The 21,005-nt window shown below is 39.9% G+C and overlaps 2 protein-coding genes across 2 annotated transcripts; one reads left to right on the forward strand and one right to left on the reverse strand.

The window, feature by feature from the left end:
* The first annotated feature begins 10,226 nt into the window (after window positions 1-10,226).
* Window positions 10,227-12,063, forward strand: Or85d (Odorant receptor 85d). The gene is made up of 3 exons (XM_017243115.3): window positions 10,227-11,252; window positions 11,311-11,466; window positions 11,531-12,063. The coding sequence occupies exons 1-3, from the start codon at window positions 10,227-10,229 to the stop codon at window positions 11,585-11,587; spliced, it is 1,239 nt and encodes a 412-aa protein (XP_017098604.2). The 3' UTR covers window positions 11,588-12,063.
* A 6,574-nt stretch (window positions 12,064-18,637) lies between these two features.
* On the reverse strand, window positions 18,638-20,862 carry pch2 (pachytene checkpoint 2 protein). The gene is made up of 3 exons (XM_017243092.3): window positions 20,640-20,862; window positions 20,210-20,585; window positions 18,638-19,991 (listed from the first exon to the last, which is right to left on the reverse strand). The coding sequence occupies exons 1-3, from the start codon at window positions 20,699-20,701 to the stop codon at window positions 19,152-19,154; spliced, it is 1,278 nt and encodes a 425-aa protein (XP_017098581.2). The 5' UTR covers window positions 20,702-20,862; the 3' UTR covers window positions 18,638-19,151.
* Between the last annotated feature and the right edge of the window lie 143 nt (window positions 20,863-21,005).

The following is a 21,005-nucleotide window of genomic DNA, read 5'->3' on the forward strand; positions in this document are numbered from 1 at the left end:
AATATTTCAAAAATAATTGCTCCAACCGAACAACAGGTGATGGGAGCGGAAAGTGCTCTTAACCACCCGTCGAGCATTTGTCCTCGGTTATGGTTTCAGTTATGTGGTCCTGAATTCCTGCGATTAAAGGTCCAACTCAAAAAATACAATGCCTTTTACTCCAATCACTTTCTCTTTGATGCTCTTTCTGTGACAATGGTACCATATGAAAAAATATAACAAAAATATAAATGGAAGCTTAGAATAGCTTCATGGCTATTAATTTCACAAATCCTGCCTAATTGAGAACCTATTATGCTTCGGTTACTCATATAGACCTTTCCTCAATTGACCTTCTTTTACCAATTCTCCAATTTCTTCTGGAAAGTTTACCAAACTCATCAGTTGTAAAGTCAACCTTTGCCTGCTGACTGTGTAAGGAAAGTTGCGAAATCTGAAAAGGGCTGGCAATCGTTAGAAATTGCTCCACATCACTCGATGCCATGGGGCCCATACCTCAGCTCTTCCTTTGCATCCTGTTCGTCCGGCAGAACAAAGAAAACAGATATATTAGCGACCAACAGCATACATGCACTGGAGTATCTGGGAGAGCGTGTGCACACATGTGGGTTGGTGTGTGTGGCTGGCAGCACTTTTAGATGACGATGCCGAAATGGCTCTATAAGTGTTTATGCAACTGTCCTCGATGGTTGACTGTGTGTGCCTACACCCACCCACCAAAAAACACTCGCCACCCACTTCTCTGCCGGCCAAGAAAACAGTGACACTTTTCTGCTTGTTACGCCTGTTGTTGCAATTGTTTGCACACACACACATATATACATACATGCACCAGCACACGAACAGGACTCGCATGCAACATAGCATCTGCATGCATTATGCCATTGTCTCTGTCAATATTGTTGTTTCGTGGCAGTACAATGGCGTCGGTGTGGGTGTGGATGTGTGCCGTGCCAGGGTGTGCGAGTGAGTGTTCGAGTGTGTGTATGATTGTGCATTCAAGTAAGCCCCAAAAAACATTTGCTGCAGACTTTCAGGCTCCTGCCTCGGTTACTGCTGTTGCGGCTGCTGCTGCTGCTGCTGCTTTTGCTGTCTGTTAATAATTTGTGGGCCGTTTTAAAGTCCTCATCTCTGCACTCGAATGATCCTGGGAAATGCGTAGTTTTTAACATTTTCATTTCACAAAAATCTCTGGTAATAGTAGTAATGATATTAAATATTTGCTTATTCGCTTTTGAAATCTTAACTTCTGGCCCATTCCTCACCCCCGTTGCTCATCAGAGTCATTGTCGGATTGTCAATCATTGCCTCTACTTCTCCGATTAGTTGGGTGGGGAAATCTGATTATCAGCCTCAACTTCGAACATTGTGTCATGGCCTTCCAATAAGGCACTTATGTACGTCCGCTTGCCAGCGACACATGGCTTCTTGTCCACAGCAACCAACATCCGTTTCCGGCGGAATTATGCCCGCGCGCTCAGCCGAGGACTCTATTCAATCGTTATCCTGACTTTGCACCATTGCTGCAGCTGCCGCTGGAGCTCCTCTTGTTGGTGCTCACCGACACTAATGTCAATGGCGACAATCCAAAAAGGAAATTCCACTTCCATTGAAATGTGAGGTCAATTGTTTTGTTTTCGCTTTGAAACTTTAATTTTCCAAAAAACAAAGAATGCAAAGTTTTTTTAGTTTACATTTTGTCAACTTGTAGTTGACTATTATATAAAAAATATATTATATTATAAAAGCTACTGTACTTTAAATGCTTAAATTCCAATTAAGTTTGTTGCCATAGCACCCAGATGATATTTTGATATAGTTTTTCTTTATCCTTTCACTTTTTGCATTCAAAACGGTTATCCTTTGGCATTCATTTTTTACGCATTTTGTTCTGTTTTTCTTGTAAATTGCAATGCCGACCCCCCGCTCTGCCCTTCTCGTTTTGTATCGCATTCTGCAACTGCTTTTTATGGCATGTGGAAATTAGAAAATCATTTTTTGTGGCTTTTGAAGTCAGCTTTTTGTGACTGCATTTGTTGCACAACACTCCGTAAACAGTTTCAAAAGCATCAAGCTGAAACTTCCGGCTGCCCAAATGGAAAAGTTTGCGCAAATGTGTGCTTACGCTTGGCATTTATTTTAATGCATAAATTTGTCGTCCTACGCAGTCAGTCGTACTTTGTCCTGTTCAGGACCCTCCATTAAATCACAAATAGCATTTTTTTTGCCCTAGTAGTTCGAGTGAATGTTGAACAAATTGATTTTTGATAAGGCAACCGAGCCGAGGAACGAAGACGCCCCAAACTTGAGGGTGGCAGATTAAATCCCAATAAACAGCAAAACAAAGCCGAAACAAGGCCAAACAACCAAGTCAAAGTAGTAGTAGCTGGGACCCTGGGAAAATATATGACAGCCGCAAAAAGATAATGTTGGCAAAGTTTCATAAGCAACATGGCGCTATCTGGCGCTGCAAGGAAGGGGGAGCTTGAAATAGGGTCTGGGGCATCGGAGCGGAGCAGCGCGGTGGCAAGTTCATAATGAAAATGCGTTTTCATAGACAACTTTTGCGCCGGCGGCGGCGTATGGCAAACGTTGATTGATTTTGTGTTTTGGCCCAGATGACAGACAGCTGTCAGTTTGGGTGAGGGCGGGGCAGAGACAGGGGCTGGTTAGGGACAGGACACCAAGGGCATAGATCACAAATCGCTTATGCACTGTTTGTTTGGCGGTTTGTTTCTGGTTTGACGATTACTTAATTAATGGTGGATTGCAAGGATTGGACTAAGCTCTACTCAGGATGATAAATGTATAATTACAAAAATACAAAAATTTTAGCTGAAATGTTAAAGGATGAGGTAAAATAGCTTAAAAGAAAATAATAATTATAGACTTTTAACAAGCCATTATAATAACTCAATTTATGTAACTTTCAAAATGTTGTTTCAAATGTAACGCCTATTGAAAAATTTTCTTAAACTTTTCTTAATAACCGTATGTAAATATTATTTTGAATTTTTTCCATTAGCCTATAACTTTGTTTTGCAGCTCCCGCTCAGGTAAGCGAGCGAATTGGGCCTGAAACCGAGATCGCCGAGCTGAATCAAATCAAAACACAGTTTGGAAAAGTTTTTAATGAGTTACGTTAGGGCCATGCCAGCGGGTATATGGGTAACCGGGAGGCATTTACCACTGGGGGTGTGTTGCCAGTGTGATTTTTATTCTCCAATAATTTAACGCACGTTGCGTATACGCCGCATAAACGTCGCCCGAAAACGCAACCGCACATGCCACTTGCTGCACAATCCAATCAAAAGTTTACAATTTACGCTCGAAATGTTGCGCCCGGGACGAGGCACACATTGATAGGCATCGTCAGCTTCTCCCCAACCCACTTATGGTACAGTCCCCTCGACCCATCCAATGATGCTGCGTAAAAAATGTATTCATCGCTTTAAGAGTGTGCAGGACAAAGTTTTACTTCAAAGAACCCCTAGACGGAGGTGTCTCTGCAGGGTGAACTAAAATGCTAACATTATAAATCAAATATGTCTGCTATATATGTAAATAAAATTATTTAAAATTTTAGTATTTGAGGTAAATTTTAGGTTTATTTTAAAAACAAAAGATTCTAATAAAATAAGAAACCTCTACTAAGGTTCATCCTAATACCCTTGAGAGTCTGAAAATCCGCTTAGAAGTGTCGTTGTGGAAAAACCAAGAATGGGACACAGAAGCCCCAACGTCTGGCATATAATAAAAATTTAAGAACAACTTACATACATTTCTGCAGCTTATTCGTCTTCATTTCAGCTCCAATGATGATTATGATTTAAGGTAAGTGGCCACGCCCCTGAATCTCATTCATACATATGTATGCATGAGTATTTATCTGTCGTTGCTGATGTACACATGTTTTTACACTCAATTACAATTTACTTTGCTCGCATCTTTCAGCAGCAGTTTTAATATGCAAATGTTTGAAAATCCCCTCAATGGGGAGATGGAGGAATCAAAGGGAAACTCGACATTTGGCCTGGACTTTTGCGATTGCAGCCAGTACATTGAGCAGCAGGGTCAGCAGGGGTTATGCCGACCCATAATTAATTACTTTCATCACAGGGACGTGCACAAAGGAGGCGGCTGAAACTGAAGATGGGCGCAATCGAATGGTAATCAGGGTCTTGAGTCACACAAACCAATCCGGCCGGGTTCAACAGAAGACCTCCGATCCGGTCGATATGGACAGCTCACTTATGTATTCATTGCACACGACAGCTGCAACAACAAAGCCAAGTGGCAGCCACGCCTTCTCAGCGTGCAGGATGATGTTCCATTCCAGGGCACTATGGCACTATAATACATATGGCTATTATAGACTGCATTATACTTTAGCAAAGATTTTTGTGTACTTCAAAGATTAAAGATTATTATTTACTAAAAAAATATATAGATATTTTAGGTAAAATTTATATTGTTTTAACTTTAGAATAATTTATAAAGAACCACTGTGCGTCTGTTGTCTGCATTCCTAACGCTTGTACCTCCACCGCTGCCGGAGACACCGTGGCAACTGCAACTCTATTAGGATCCATCAATGTCAGCCAATTTATGCGCATATTAAAAATGCGGTCTGCCGATGACAAACACACAAGGACGACGACGACAAAAATGAAAATCCTGGGGAAGATGGCAAAAGGATGCAGAAGTCGAAGGATGCGGGCAAGGACCCAGCCAGGACGCACGTGGCGCGCACAATGGCAAACATATGACGATGCGCAAAATTGAGGAACAACTCGCAAACGTGACAAAGGCAGATGTGGGGGGGTCCTGAATCCTAAAGGTGAAGGCGAAAAAGAGTTGAAAGCTAGACTGACAAAAAATATTTAATATTGGATTTAAATTTTAACTGGAAGATATTTCGTTCATTTTATTGAGGTCTACAAGGTTTTGAATATTGTCCCTTGTTACAAAAAAAAATGAATTAGAAAGGAAATACATTTTTTAACAGTGTAGTTGGAAATATAGTTCACCCAAAACTAGGTGGCAGCAACTCGGGGGGCAGCTAGGTGAAATGTAACTTTAATGCAACTCTGCCAAGGAGCTCCTGATGCGATTAGTGCAAGTGTGCCGTCGAGGTGGTAGGATTGGTGTGGGTGTCGAATGGGGATAGTGGGGGCGAAAAGCACACTTTGTTGCCAATTATGACAAATGCATGGAATCGAGTTCGGTCTGAATATCCTCATCGACGCAAAGGGGTCGCCAGTCGAATGCGAATTTCCTCTTAGCTTATCGCAATGTGCAGGTGTGTCCGAACGTGTGTGGGTTATGAAAATCCGCCCCAAAATACGGATTGGAAAAGCAGTCATCTATGAACTAAATTTAATCAACCCTCACTTTTCTATCAAGGCTTCCGTTTTAAAGATTATTAAGTCGAGGAGATGGCCGAAGGCTTTCGCAAAATATGGGAAGGGAGTGACAGGGTCATAATACATATTAAAATGCAATTCATTAACTTTATAACCTCACAAACGAGATGACCACAGACCAGAATGGAACCAGTATAAAATATTTACAAAAAGGCCCACTCTGGTCGCAGGAGCAGCCAATTTTGCAATTGAAGTCAAGCTGTGACGAATAAATGTGAATATAAATCCATGTGAGCCAATATATGTACATCCACGTACATTTGTACGTATATATGTAAATATTTCGAGTGGTATAAGTGTGGTAAGACTTTCGGGTCTTGGGTGAAACCATTGAAGGGATTTCGAGTGAAACTGGAAATGGCATTTCTCTCAAATGAGCCAGACAATAATGATGATTATAGTCATACCATCGAACAATTATTAATTTGGATGGCTGCACAAAGCAATCTATACATATGAGACTCAAGAGTCAGGGTTCTTAAGGTAAGCACTTTTGCTAAATTTGAGACCATAGGAATGTTAAATATAAATTTGTATTCTAAATTAAAATATCACCTTAGTAGTAAAAACTAGCATTTTTAAATTTCAAAAAACATAAATAAAGTCCCGATTTCCTTTCCTTTTAAAGGAATTTTGTTGTAATATCATTGTGTATTTTACATCAAATTCAGTGTAAGAGCTAAATAGAGAGACTTACTCTTGTTACCCATTATTTTGACCACAACTCTTCCCATTTTGTTCAAAGTTAATTTAAAACAAATTCTATCGATCGTTCGAATCGTTCCCCAACTATCCGAAACTCCATTATGAGTCGCAACGAATGTATCTGGCATGAGCTTGGGGTTCTTTAATTTATGCAAATTTGGTCCTTAGTCTGTCGCTGGGCTTTGTTTATCTCCCCATTGTATTTGCCCCACAAAATGCATTGTTTCTCATACTGCATGTGTGTGTAGTGTGTTTGTTTAATATTTAAACAATAATTTGCTGTTCGTCTCTCTAGTGAGAGCCTGCACTGGAGAGCATGTCCGTGCGAAATTTAGGTCATGGTGAGCATTTGTTATAATTATTATTAACACCAATGCTGTTGTTTTTGTCCAGCATGGGTATTAGACAACTTCACACTGGAATTCCTTAGTGCGTTTGGGTCATAAATTAAAAAAAAGAAATATAAATTCCCTGATGCGATGAATGATATACGATGTCACACGGCGTATGAGCAATATGTCGAAGCTGCTTTAAAGGCATTAAAGCATTAACTATGCGCCAGATCCACTGCATAGCTCATTGAGTGCACACATAAGTAATTCCATTCCGAGTCATTATCTCGTTTGATTTGATTTGCCGTTAATCAAAACATAACAAAGCTCAAAATACACCCACGCACTCACACAGACACTTCAGCAAGCGTCAAAGTCAGTCGGAACGATTCGCATATGTGTGGGTGACAAGGATAAATATTATAAGGATCTAGCAGCTGCCAGCCGGAGGAGTCTGAGACTCCCATCCACCCCCTCATTTATTTTCCACTTGGCAATTTTCACGCGCAGTCAAATTTTTCGAGAGCTCGCGAAATATTAAGCAAATTAGTTAAATACCAGAAAAAGGCATTTAAAATTGAGTTTGGTCCTCAGACGTGGAAGCTCTCTCGCCCACGTAAAAGCCCAATAAACTGGCAGCCAGAAAAGTTTTTCCCGTCTCTGGGAAAAAAAGTTTGTAGAACTGAAGTCAGCCGAATGGGTTGAAATATGTTTTGAACTTATTTTGAGCGTGCCCATGTGAGGATTATTAAATCACAACAGTTGCAGGTGTTTCCAAAGAATCATAAACTGGCAAAAGCAAAGAAAATGCATAAAATAATCATATAACTGTATAATCTCAACTAAAGGAATTTTATAACTGCTTAAATATTAAAAAAATAAAGGCCATTAAAACATAAATGTTCAAAGAAAAGAAGTTTAAAACTTATGGTATGTCAAATAATTATTATTATAATTATAATCAAAGGTCAATGACATTTTCTCAACAAGTTATTCATTTTCATTGTGCATCGGCTTCTATTACTCAACATTTCCACTCAAATTAAGTTTATTATGTTGGCCACATTAGACAAGGGGAAAGGACACCCCGAGCATGTGTGCAGTGCCACAGAAAGTGGCACACTGCCAGCAGAGGGCAATGGCAGCTTGGCGAAAAAATAATAGAAATGTTAGGAGGAGAGGGAAAAAAAAACAGGATGGCGATGGGAAAAAACACATCGCGGCCTTATCATTGCACATTTCACTGTTGGTGTAACAATTACGCCAAAGCCAACAACATTTGGCAAACATTCAAAAATGCCAGCAGCCAAAATATACACATGGACGCCCTTCCGCACCCCGTTCCAAAAACATCCCTTCGACCAAACTGAAACTCGTCCGAAGCTCTGTTTTCCTGCTACAAATGTTTTTGATAATATGCAACAGTGCAACAAACTAACCAACAACGAAGTATTTTGGCGAACACACAACCAGCAGTACAGGCTGTGGAAGAATACCCGCTGTGGTATGTACAAATGCATATACATATGTATATATTTTTTGCAGGTACATACACACATAATTGCTTTGTTTACTGTGGTGTGGGCCAAAAAGTAAAGGGGCAGGAAATTGGCGCACCGACCTCCTTTTTGTCTCTCGGTTTCGCCATAGATAAACCCCCTCTGTAATGGGGTCGGCCCCAAAAATGCAAAACGGAAACTCAAGGACCTTGCCCCACACCCCAAGGGGCATTCGTACGGATACCATAGGCATGCAGATTAATCTGCATAAGTATTAGCTGCAAAAACTGTGCTTCCAAAAAGCGAAAGCACTTTCCCCTCAAAATTTCAACCTAAAATCCAACTAAAAATTGAGCTTATAATCTTATTTTGCTCTCATTTGCCTAAATGTGGTTTTTGAAATAGAAACAACAAATATATTTCAAACTCATATATGTGGTTAGGTTATCCGTAATAGAGCTTTTTTTAATAAAATAAAATAAATTCCTGCGAACTTTTACATTTTTAACAATAAACTGATTCTTTCAAAGACTCTTGAAATAAACTGCATTTATCCGGTTTAAAAACTTATCCAAGCCATTTTCACAAGTACTTCATAGATATTTTCAAATAAAAACAGAAGCACACACTGTTCAAAATAATTGTCATTATAAAAGATAAACATTTTTTTGTATACAAATATCTAACCACGAAAACTACTGAGTAGTTTTAATATTTCATTTCATTCAATTACCAAATTTTTTATTACTTTTAATTAGAAAAAGTAACTAAAAAAATTAGTTAATTGAAATCAATAAAATAGCTTGCAAATTAGTTTTTGTTATGACTACTTTTTTCTCTTATTAACTTTTTGCAGCAAAAACTTTAAATGGGAAATAGAAATGCATTAAAATTACATAACAGTGACAGACGCGTCATGTGGCAGTTACAATTTATTAAATTAATTTTGGTTTAACATTACAAATGCCATTAAGAAGTGAAAAATTGTGTGTTGCGTGAGATATATTTAAAATGCTAATTGCATTTGAGAATAAATCTCATATGGCAATATATTCACATGCACGCAGCAGGACTCACATACACATATGTATGTGCTTCCACTCATACATCAACATGGATGCACTCACACAGAGAAATGCGTATAAATGCTCTTCATTAACATTGCTGCGGCGGACTAGTCATGTAAATTTCATTAGAAATGCGATACGCAAATGAGGTCAGTTAGTCAGAGTCCAATTGTGATACAGATTCAGAAACGGAGCAGCGACAGGATGAGAGTGACTCAAATCGAATTTAATTGCAACATACCAGGCAACTCATCTCCGCCTTGGAATGAAAAACAAACGAGCAAATAAACAAGCCCTGTAAAGAATGAGGCAAACTTTTGCATTATTCGGAGACGGAAAAACATTTGATCCCAGAGACATGAGCTGTGTCTCAGTTATCCAGAAGAAATGGGAATTCGAATGCAGTGCCATCTTGATGTGTGTAAACAGGAAATAGGCAAAAACCAAGGCCCGAAGTCAGGCAGATTCTCTCACACACACAGAGAGACAAGTGGGTCAAGACACAAAAACAAGAGGACATTGTGTATCGTGCTGGCCAAGACCCGGAACAAAACAAGCCATAAAAGAAGGACATAAATGTCGCTCCAAATACTCTTGAAATATCAAAACAGCCACTACATAAAAATCCATTTTGTGGAAGTTGAAAATGTTCTTATAAAAAACGCAGAGAATGGATAAGCATTTGAATACATCAAATATAAGGGGACTCTTAGACTATGATTTATTTTATTTCAGGTTACTGTTCATACCTTTGTGTATTTCCGTTTTCATTAAATAAGTGATTCATTGATTACATTTTGGAAGATACAATATTTTCGTTGTAAATTCCGTCTGGATTTAAAATCTATTCTTAGCCACAGCAATGAACATTACAACATTACATTAGCATTCGAATGGCCGTCGGAGGTGGAACTAATCGCTGACATTTGTGGGCAACTAAGAGTCACTTAATTGGGGGAGTCATCGATTTCGACTTAGGCTCAATTAGACACGCCCTCCCACGACCAAGTGTACGGGTTCTCAACGCCCTAATTGAGAGATGCTCGCCGTGTACATGCTAATCAAGTGGGCGTGACAATTGTCCAGAGTGTGTGGCAACAGTAAATTATTAAATCATCGACCATGGCGGTCTCGGTTTAGCCCTAATTTCGAATCCCATATAAAAGACCAGCGGCGCGGAAAAGTAGGCAATCAAAAATGGAAACTCCGGAGAAAAGTCAAACAGCCGAAAAGCCAGAGACATCGAAGCCTATTCTACTTGACGATTTTCTCAAGTATGCTAATAAGTTTTACTTATCCATTGGAATGCTGGCCTACGACCATAAGGAAAACAGCAAGAGAAAGGAGCAGCTACTCCACTGGCTCTTCATTGCACAAATGCTTAACCTGAACGTGGTGCTCGTCTCAGAGCTTATTTACGTATTTCTGGCGATCGGCAAGGGCAGTAACTTCTTGGAGGCGACCATGAACATGTCCTTTATCGGTTTTGTGGTTGTTGGTGATCTCAAGATCTGGCACATTTGGCGACAAAGAGCCAAAACCACTCACGTGGTATGCGAAATGGAGAAACTGCACCCTAGGCGAGCAGACCAACAGGAAGGATATGCAATCAAGGATTATTTGAGTAGCTACAGCAGATACAGCATCTTCTACTTTAGCATGCATATGGTTCTGATCTGGACGTATAACCTTTACTGGGCCGTCTATTGGCTTGTTTGCGACTTTTGGCTGGGTATACGAAGCTTCGAGCGGATGCTACCCTATTACAGCTGGGTGCCTTGGGACTGGAGCACCGGAAACACCTACTACTTCATGTATGTGGCCCAGAATATTGGCGGGCAGGCGTGCCTTTCCGGGCAACTGGCCGCTGATATGCTTATGTGTGCCTTGGTAACTATTCTGGTGATGCACTTCATTCGCTTGGGGCATAAAATTGAAGCCCATGTAGCGGGAGCAGCGTCGCCACAGCAGGATTTACAATTTCTCCAGGCTGCAGTGGCCTACCATCAGCGATTGCTAAATCTCTGCCAGGACATTAATGAGATATTCGGTGTATCGCTGCTATGCAACTTTGTGTCCTCATCGTTCATTATTTGCTTTGTGGGTTTCCAGATGACCATAGGCGGCAAAATCGACAACCTGGTCATGCTGGTCCTATTCCTCTTTTGCGCCATGGTTCAGGTCTTTATGATTACCACTTATGCCCAGCGGTTGCTAGATGCGGTAAGACAAAGGTCCTTGTTTTTAAATCAACTTTCAAAGCTCTAACTCAAATTTCCAGAGCGGCAACATAGGTCAGGCAGTGTACAACCAAGACTGGTTTAATGCAGACATACGCTATCGGAAGATGTTAGTCCTGGTCATCAAGAGATCCCAGCAGCCCAGTCGACTGAAAGCCACCATATTCCTAAATGTGTCACTGGTCACCGTATCCGATGTGAGCTAAAATGAAAAATACCTAACTGTTTATTTGATAACCTCTTACCTTTTAACACCCTCAGCTTCTGCAGCTGTCCTACAAGTTTTTCGCCCTCCTGCGCACAATGTACGTGAAGTAGATGCCTTCTGTGATTATGGCCACAATCAAACGACCCACAACATGTGCCAGTGACAATGTGAGCACGAAAGTAGCAAATCATCGCCGACCAATAACTCACACCAATTGCCGCAGAGGGCGAGCTGTGGCTTTTAATTAAACTAGCTGGAGTAGTTCAAATAACTACCGCGATTCGCACGTCACGCCAAACAGCGAGCTGGAATCGAATGGTGGTCGACTAACCGCAGTAGAAATGATTAATTACCGCCATTTCTGTTGCACAAAGGGCACGTGAACTGCAAGACAAAGAATTGGCGCTGCTAAAATTAGCACCACCTTTCGCTTCTGGTTTTGACCAATTCAGCTGACCAATTTAATTAAAGATTCCTCAAACCAAGCTATGCATTACCCTTACCCTGTAGAATTTCAGAGACAGTGGACTTTAGACAGACTAGACTTTTTAGACTTTTGTCTAAAAAGTAGACAGAGTAGACTTTTGTGAAGACATTAAGATACAAAAATAATTATTAATTATCAGCAAATTTTTTTTAGAATTTTACTTAAAATAAGACAATTAAAGAAACATATATGAATAAAATATGATTTAAAATAGCGACCTCATCTAACAACTTTTTTGATGTAAATGTTGTTCTTATTATTTTTTACTTACTAAATTAACTTACTTCATAAATTTTATTATTTTTTATAAAGTATCCCATCCCTGCGAAAAATCAATCACATAATTACCATTTAGGCGCCTGACCTTATGCAGGCACTTAGAAGTAATTGCAAAATATCTTTCCGCCCTGCGAAGTGGCTGGAAAATTGCATTTTTTATGAATATTTAATTGAAAAGTTGACACAAACAGACAACCGGGGGAGGGGCTAATTACATTTCTTCGACTGTCGGATGAGAGATGAGAACGGGCCATGGCCGACCTGACCGTCAGATGGATGGCAAAATTGAAGAATTTTTTCAATTAAAATTACTGCAAAACGAATAAGTCGGCCGGCGACCAAATGGCAATCAAATCGGCCCAGTCCGTACGAGACGGGCCATCAGCTTAGGGCGTGGTCAGGGCTCTTGGACACACCCTAATCTAATTAGAAATAACGCGCGTCACGAACTTGACTTGGCATTGGAAAATCTGAATGTGAATTCATAGGAAAAGCACAGGATTAAAGTCACTTTTTTAATAAATCAAAGAAATAATTTTAATAAATTAATCAAAAGAAAAATATACTGTATTCAGGATACAAGAGAAAGAAAACTATAAATTTCATAGTCTTAACTTTTACCTATTTCTTTCAGTGTTGTATTATCGATGCCTGTTGAAAATTTCAAAGGAGTGCGAAACCGCCTCATTGCCACGGAATTGCCCAAATAGTTTTGACTAATTTCATTTGCGTTTGCAGTTTCTGCCTGCCAAAGTTGGACGGGCAAAAAGTGTCCGTTCGACTGTCATTCCCAGTTCCCTGAATCCTCATTTGTCCTTTCCGGCAATCAAGGGAAAAAGGACGAAGAACCAAGGTGTAGGGTATTGGTTTGGTAAACCGCAGGCATTCTCTGTGGCTCCGAACCCACCGCCATTAATCAGAGTAATTGCAGCGACACGGCATCGGCAAGGAGGGCAGTAGGAAGATTGGGCGGGCAAGATGGCCAAAGTGCTTCTTATTTATTTTTGGTTAATTAGCAACCGATGCAGGTAATACAATAGGCGCATTAAATAAAATAGCTGGGCTATTATATTAAAAAAAAGAGTTTTGTAAAATTCTCTAAGGAATCCCTTCAAAATATTGAAGAACGCATGGGATGGCTATATTTTTGCCAATAATATGCCAAATTTTCTAGGGGATCCCCTTCAACATTTTGAAAAATGTATGGGGGGACAATATGGTCCAGTGCGATGTCTATATCTTCGTCAATAATAATCCGATCCTTAAGCGGAATACCTTAATCGATTTGTGGAGCGATTCTGAATCATTCTGCATCAAAATCTAGAGACAAGACATTTTTTCGATTTTTTGTCAAATTTTCTAGGGGATCCCCTTCAACATTTTTAAAAATGTATGGGGGGACAATATGGCCCAGTGCGATGTCTATATCTTCGTCAATAATAATCCGATCCTTAAGCGAAATGCCTTAATCGATTTGTGGAGCGATTCTGAATCATTCTGCATCAAAATCTAGAGACAAGACATTTTTTCGATTTTTTGTCAAATTTTCTAGGGGATCCCCTTCAACATTTTTAAAAATGTATGGGGGACAATATGGCTCAGTGCGATGTCTATAGCTTTGTCAATAATCATCCGATCCTTAAGTGGAATACCTTAATCGATTTGTGGAGCGATTCTTAATCATTCTGCATCAAAATCTAGAGACAAGACATTTTTTCGATTTTTTGTCAAATTTTCTAGGGGATCCCCTTCAACATTTTTAAAAATGTATGGGGGACAATATGGCCCAGTGCGATGTCTATATCTTCGTCAATAATAATCCGATCCTTAAGCGGAATACCTTAATCGATTTGTGGAGCGATTCTGAATCATTCTGCATCAAAATCTAGAGACAAGAAATTTTTTCGATTTTTTTTAATTTTCTAGGGAAGGATAATATGTGAATTTTTTTTTAATTAATAATTTTTTTTTGTGAGTTGCGTTTGTTATACATAGTATAACATAGTATGTATTACATACCATATGTACGTCCCAAAATCGTTTTTAAATGAAAAGTTTTTATATTTTGATTGGAAGATGGTCTCTAGCTTAAAGTGTTTGTCCGTTGACCCACTTTCCCTACTTGTTACGTTTGTTTAATGTTACTCTTTGAAATACAACTTCCACCATTGTGTGCCTGTTTCCGGAAATGACGGAAATGACGGCCCACGCAATTCATTTCCTTGTGTGCGTGGGACTCATTCAATTTATATTTATATACATTGCAAAAGTCAAATAAATTAATTCGTGCATCCAACTTTGGACGTACTTTGTGTGTGTCTCTGCTTCTTTTTTTGGGGAATTGGCTAAGGAAAATGGGTCTGGGAGTCTCGCAGAAATATTGGCTTTTAAAAATGTCAATATGGCGAGCAGCGTGCACTGATTTGGCAAGAAAATTGCAATTGCAACCAACTTTTTGCGTTGCGTTGCTCGTTGAGAAATTGTATTTCGTTTCATCAAATGAAGAAAAATCGTACATTTTTATAAGGCCAGGACGATGGCAGTCCGGGCAATGTGGAAAGAGCAGTTGGCTTTGGATACCATTGTCCAGAGTTTGGCGCCGCAGTTGCTTCTGCTGCTTCGACTTCTTTTTCAGATTTTTGCTCAACAAGGGGTTATGCGGGGGGTTAGGTCAGGAAGCACGTCACTTTGGCTGTTATTGAATTTGACATATTTCCGCAGTGTATGTGTTGGCAACAGGAAAACCTAAAAAAAATCTTCAAAAAATGTTTATCTTTAAATGAAATTTATTTAATGCTCTTCGCATTCGAAAATATAAGAGATTATACTATAAAATTTAATATTTTTAATTAAATTATTTTGCCACTTTATTGGAGTCATCACTGTACTTTTTCAGGCGTTTGTGTGAGAGCTTCTCAGGCCAAGGGATTAGCGTCGTTGCCATTTTTGGCGTATTTCTCATGTGCCCTAAGCTCGCTAGTCGGATGTGACTGGGCCACGCCTCCTATTCCAGCCGCCCTTCCAATGCATTTTAGTCATCTTTTGGTTGAATATGGCTATGTGTGTGTGTGTGTTTGTCAATTTTCACTCACTTCATTTAAGTAAACACATTTGCTGCATTTCATATTTCTAGTCACGTTTCAAGCATAAATAACACACCCGAGCACAGCGGTACATATGCGAATAGATAGTTGACTGGTTCTCAATTCAATTTTCACCAAACTTTCTTTTTCAAAATGAAGAAAATGTTTAGAATATTTAAAAAAAACAAACATAGAGTTTAAACTGGTTGTTAGTTGTTTATATCCCTACAAAATCCGATTAAAGTAAACAAAAACAGAAAATTACGTATACGCCATGTTGTCATATAAATAATTTGAAATAGTTACGCTTTTTTCTAAAATATCTTCAAATAAAATATGTTTAAAATATATTTGAGAACACCCAAGTGCATATGCGAACATTGAAGTGCATTTTGCTTGGCTTGACTTAGCTTGATGGTTGTCATGGCTTGAGAAGGGGAACTAAGAATCTAATACTGGAGTTATGCACTTGTTGTGTGAGTAAGTTCAAGAGTTAGTTTGTTGACAATCCATTTTAAGACTCCCCATCAAGCCGAGAAGAAATTTTTTGCTTCACCATTTTCCCACAAAACTGTTATAGCTTTTAATGCCAGGGACTCTGCCAGTCAATGGAAGCCGAATTTAAATTTAGGTTTGTGGGATAACGTGCAGCTGCTGCGGGCCCTTTTCGCCATATTTTCATATTTATTTTGGCCGAAAGTTGCCAGAAGAAATTCTTGGCCAAAAAATAGATATACATAATTAACGACCCTTTTTCAATAACTAAACAATTTCAAGCTTCCCGGATCCGCGGATATTTTTGCAACGGCTGCACATTCTGCCCATAAAGGGGGAGTGGCAAATAGGATAGGGCTGAAAGGGTGAACTGTGGCAACAAAGGCGCCGCGGTTTCATCATCGACGTCTGGCCTCCAGCACTCACCACAGCAGTTTAAATTAAACCAAAATTGCCTCTATCTTTAGTGGTTTGAAGCTGTTATGGCCAAGATACGCAAGGAAATCAGGACAAGTTGTTTGATTTTTAAAATTATAAGATAAAAACCAACTTATCCATTTAGTTATTCAGTCGCTTAAATTTTTTTACACAAAATTAAATAGAGCGTAAGCTTGAAAGCATTCATTGTAAGGAATTATACAATTAACAGCCTTTAGGTTCTTCATTTGAAAAATGTTTCTATTTTAAGCCATATTATGTGGCCAATGTTTAATTGTGTGAACATCAATCGAGCTTTCTATCAAATATCAAATGCAGGACCTTGTAGAAAGAGTTAATGGGCAATTTTTGATTTTGGCAATTTTAAAGCATTTTCCCTGTGCCAGTGTGATGTAAGTTTAAATTTCTTAACGCCACAATACGGTAAGCTTACAAATCCAAACAATAAACAAGAAACAATTGCCCCCCAGTCTTGGTAAAAACATGAGCTCCAACAATAATATCGACAAAAGCAGCAGCCCCAGCATTGGATAACAATGCGAATTCGTACTGGGAAGCAAAATTTTCCATATTGCTGAAATGCAATTGCAAAATGCTGCTTACAGGCTTCGAACACACACCGAGCAGGGAAAACATAAATAAACGTAGCCATCAATGGTTCAATTCTCTGTGCTTCTGCATGATTGTGCGGGGGAGGAGCTCCGAATCGGGACTTGGGGGTGTCGGAAAAATGGCGGGACGTGGTCTGCAGCCGACTCGAAATACATTGCACATTTATTTTGCAATTTATGCCTGGGGAACATGTCTCACACCACTCATAAAGGAAGGACAAGGACTACAACTCATGGGTTCCTTTTAGAAGAATTTCGGAAAAAGTTCTAGTTACTTTTTGTACAACTTTTCTTGAAAGAATTTATAAGCTAAACTTTATATTAAATATTAAACCAACATCACTGTATCCTTAAAAGGAAGTATATTTTGTCTAATGGCTAGTTAGACTTAATAGATTTATGGCTTTATAAATTTATATAGAATACAATAGATAATTAATTTAACCAAACCACAATCGAATTATTTTTATGTTATATCTTATAACTGGGATATTATTCTGTTGTGTATAAATATGTAAAATCAATTGTTTTTTCTGGCAAGAGCAGCAGGCGACCAAGACAAATGATGGGGTGGGGCTGAGCATGGACCCTTTGCAAACCCACTGGATGCGGCAAACAAACACCATTGATAGCTGGAATTGTAGACGATTCTGTTGAAATAAAACGTAAACAAGCAGATAAATAATAGTTGAATGTAACACACGACTGCAGCAAACAAACAACGCGTTGAGCCATAAAATGTAAAAATCAACAATCGAATGGCAGATGAGCTGGAAACTCGGTAGGTACTCCACAAGGAGATATTTTTACAGTACCTACAAGAAGGATGCCAGCAAAGGTATTTAGTTTTGGGTACATCCGTTTTGGATCAACAAGCTTTAAATGAAAAAGCCACATCAACTAAGCAAAGCCATAAGATTCAGTCTGCAATGCCTTTCCTGTGGCCCATTTAGATCCTGATGCGATTCTGTTGCCGTATGGCTAATAAACCCCCGTATATTTTATATGCCCCGGCAGGAGGACAATGGGCGGAATCACACATGAGCATCGCATCACATTTTCATCAACAGGAATCTATTTTATCGCACTTCCTCCATTCCGGTGCACACATCTACATTTTATTAGCCCTGCAGCTATCCGTTCACATAATTCGATGGCGCCCCCTGTTTGTCTATTTTTACTGTCAGCCAGCCATTTTATGGCCACCTGCCCTCACCTGTCTCACCTTCCCCTCCTCTTTTAGTTCCTGCCAATCTATGAACGACTTTTGGCCGAGATTTTTCCTGATTTAATGAGAGCCATTTAAGAACAAAGAATTATTTGGTCCACATGCGACTGACTTAATCCAATTAAATTCCTTCAGCAATCACAGGATAGTATCACAATCGTTAATAATACAACTGGGATTTAAAGTTATTAAGCCTTCTATATCCCCACACTGATACTGGAATTACGACTAAGTGATTGGCATCAAAATGAATGCTATGGATCAACAGGCAGTATCAACACTGAATCAAATTGTCAGCCAAATTTGATTAGTCGTCACTTGCACTCGTAATAACTTTCCACGTCCGGCATGTCCTGTCCGGGACCTACACCCTTTTCCATGACAAACTTGCACACAGTGTTGGAACATATTGCTTTTAAATATAATATACATTTTTATAAACAAAATTCTATGAAAAAATTTCAAAAATCAAAGCCAATAAATACCTTAAACAAAAAACGATAGGGTTTTTTAAATACTTTATTAAAAATAGATAGCCACTCGGCAATAAAATATACTCAAAAAACGGCTAGATTGCCAGTCTTGACCATCATCCAATAGATTCGATATGTGCCGGACTTGAGAGTTCTCCTTCACTCGAATGAGAAGGAAAGGCAAGGTAAAAGTGCTGAGATTGCGTAGGGTCCAATGTCTGTGCATATCGAGTTGGAGGGTGCACAGGATCCGACGGATAAGAGCCGAGCGATGCGTGGGAATGGGATGCGGGCTGAATGGGCAGTCGATGTAGGAGCTTGCAAGCAAATAACAAGATTTCACGCTTGATTTTCACATCAAAAGCCGGATAAAGAAATGGGAAAATCTCTGTGTCGTGTGCAAATGAAACGAAGCAGCAAACAGAGCTCTGCGACTGGACCTCCATCTTCGCCATCTCCGCCCTTGGATTGTTTTTCATGGCAAAAAAAATTGAAGTTTACAAAGTCTTGAGAATGGTGATGGTGTACATGTATTTTTTTTTCGTTTGAAATGCTTATGAGGAATTGGTTGGATGTTGATTTAGAGCTCTTCAAGGGACTCCAATTTAAGGAGACGCTGCTCGCCCAAGTGCTGTTCAAGGGCTTGCATCATGGCGTCCAAAAAGTCAGACAAGCTTATCTTCTGGTTCAGTTCGAAGAGATCGCTGCTGGTGAACTGGGCGTGGGCCAAAAGTGGCAGTTTTCTTAGTGTGCGTCCACTCAATCCAATGCTTCGCTCCGCCAAATTGGTCAGCAGACCCTCCTCAGAGTCTTCAGCTTCCAGCGCCTCCCGTTCAACTATGCCTGCTGCCATGAGCTCCGAGAGCATCGTCTTGTAAATGGCTCGCACTGCTGGCATAGATGGATATCCAATATACTGCCGGATATCCGCACGATCCAAGAAAGCCAGGTCGATGCTCGCCGCCAGATTAGAAGTAGCTAGGATAAGCACGTTTGGGCAGGCCTTGATGTCGTCCAGCTGGGTTAACACAGCATTAACCACCCGCATAGCATCCCTCGGCTCATTGCTGGACATGGAATTTCTGGCATAAGCCAAAGATTCCACCTCGTCGATCAGCAGGCAGACCAGATTGTTTCGGTCAGCAACCAGCTCTCCAATTCGAGCGAAGAGGCGCGCCACCAGCTTGCCGCTCTCTGAAAACCACTTAGAGAACAGACTGTGACTGTTGATCTCTACCAGGTGGGTGTACGCATAACTCCCCTGTGTCCGAATGGCCAACTTCTGGGCCAGAGCCTTACAGAGACTCGTTTTTCCAGTTCCCGGTGGTCCATGAAGCAGAAGGAGTCGGTTGCAGGCAATAACATTGGTGTCTACACGATGCTGAGAGAAACTCAGGGCCGACAATGCAAACTTTAGGAGCTGAAAAGAAGAAAATGTTCATTAGTTTGCGAAAAAGAATACCTTTGGATAAAAAACCACGTAAAAACACAAACTAGTATGCTTTTTTACGTGAGCTGCACAAGTTCCGCTGCAATTTTTAGCTACTTGTGCTCTGTACTTTGTTCCAGCTATTTTTGGAATGGCAAAACAAATCTTTCTGGGGTCAAAAGCCTGTGATTCACGGTTCTTAAACACACCTTTTCCTTCAGACCGTTCTCGTAGATGAGATTCTCCCACAAGCCTACAAACCGGCTGGCCGGGAGAAGAAGATGGTTGGCAGCCACAACGTTTTCGAAGCCATCACCGTCCCCACCTCCACCGGCATCGAAGAGTCCAGCCCCTGAATTGGCTTCCTCGCGCTGTGGCATGTAGAAATGAAAGCTATACTTGTTGACTGTTGCCTCCGATGGCCTTCCGCCGCCGTTGTCTCGCTCCAGAAGGATAGTTTCCACCAGCTGGTGATCTTCCTCCGGAATATTCGGTGGGAATGCGACATTGAGGGGCAGATTTATGGATGACTGCAGATACGAATGAATTAGCGGCTCCAAAGTCGCCTTCAATGCCGGCAAACGCCTGAAAGTACCAAATTTTTATTGAAAATCCGAAAATAAAATCGAGCTTACTTACTGATCGCTGCGTTTCAAGCGAACTTCAACATGGACAGTGCTGCTGCAGCTCAGAAAACTCATTTTCCAAAATTATTTACTTTAAAATGTCGCGGGAACAAAGAAATTATAAATAAGCGATGCCACGAGTGTGACCGTTTAAATGAAAAACAAAAAAGACTTCATGTAAGGTATAAGCAAAATTTTGACATTAATATCATTGGTCAAATTATGATAAATATTTCATTTTAGGTCAAGTAATACATTTATTTTAACGAAAGTTAGCTACGTTTGAAATTAACACTGTGAAATAAAAAAAATACTAACATCCAATGTAGTGTTGTAAAGCGCTACATGAGCACAAGCGGAAAAGAACCAGTTCCTATTT

The sequence above is a fragment of the Drosophila bipectinata genome, chromosome 3R, assembly GCF_030179905.1.
Source record: "Drosophila bipectinata strain 14024-0381.07 chromosome 3R, DbipHiC1v2, whole genome shotgun sequence".
NCBI lineage: Eukaryota > Metazoa > Arthropoda > Insecta > Diptera > Drosophilidae > Drosophila > Drosophila bipectinata.

Excerpts from the sequence above, each read along its gene's own strand:
- pch2 (XM_017243092.3), bottom strand. The coding sequence starts at position 20,701 with ATGAGTTTTCTGAGCTGCAGCAGCACTGTCCATGTTGAAGTTCGCTTG. Across the intron at positions 20,586-20,639 it reads CGCTTGAAACGCAGCGATCA|GCGTTTGCCGGCATTGAAGG; the intron begins GTAAGTAAGCTC and ends TGGTACTTTCAG. Across the intron at positions 19,992-20,209 it reads AGAACGGTCTGAAGGAAAAG|CTCCTAAAGTTTGCATTGTC; the intron begins GTGTGTTTAAGA and ends TCTTCTTTTCAG.
- Or85d (XM_017243115.3), top strand. The coding sequence starts at position 10,227 with ATGGAAACTCCGGAGAAAAGTCAAACAGCCGAAAAGCCAGAGACATCG. Across the intron at positions 11,253-11,310 it reads CCCAGCGGTTGCTAGATGCG|AGCGGCAACATAGGTCAGGC; the intron begins GTAAGACAAAGG and ends TCAAATTTCCAG. Across the intron at positions 11,467-11,530 it reads CACTGGTCACCGTATCCGAT|CTTCTGCAGCTGTCCTACAA; the intron begins GTGAGCTAAAAT and ends TAACACCCTCAG.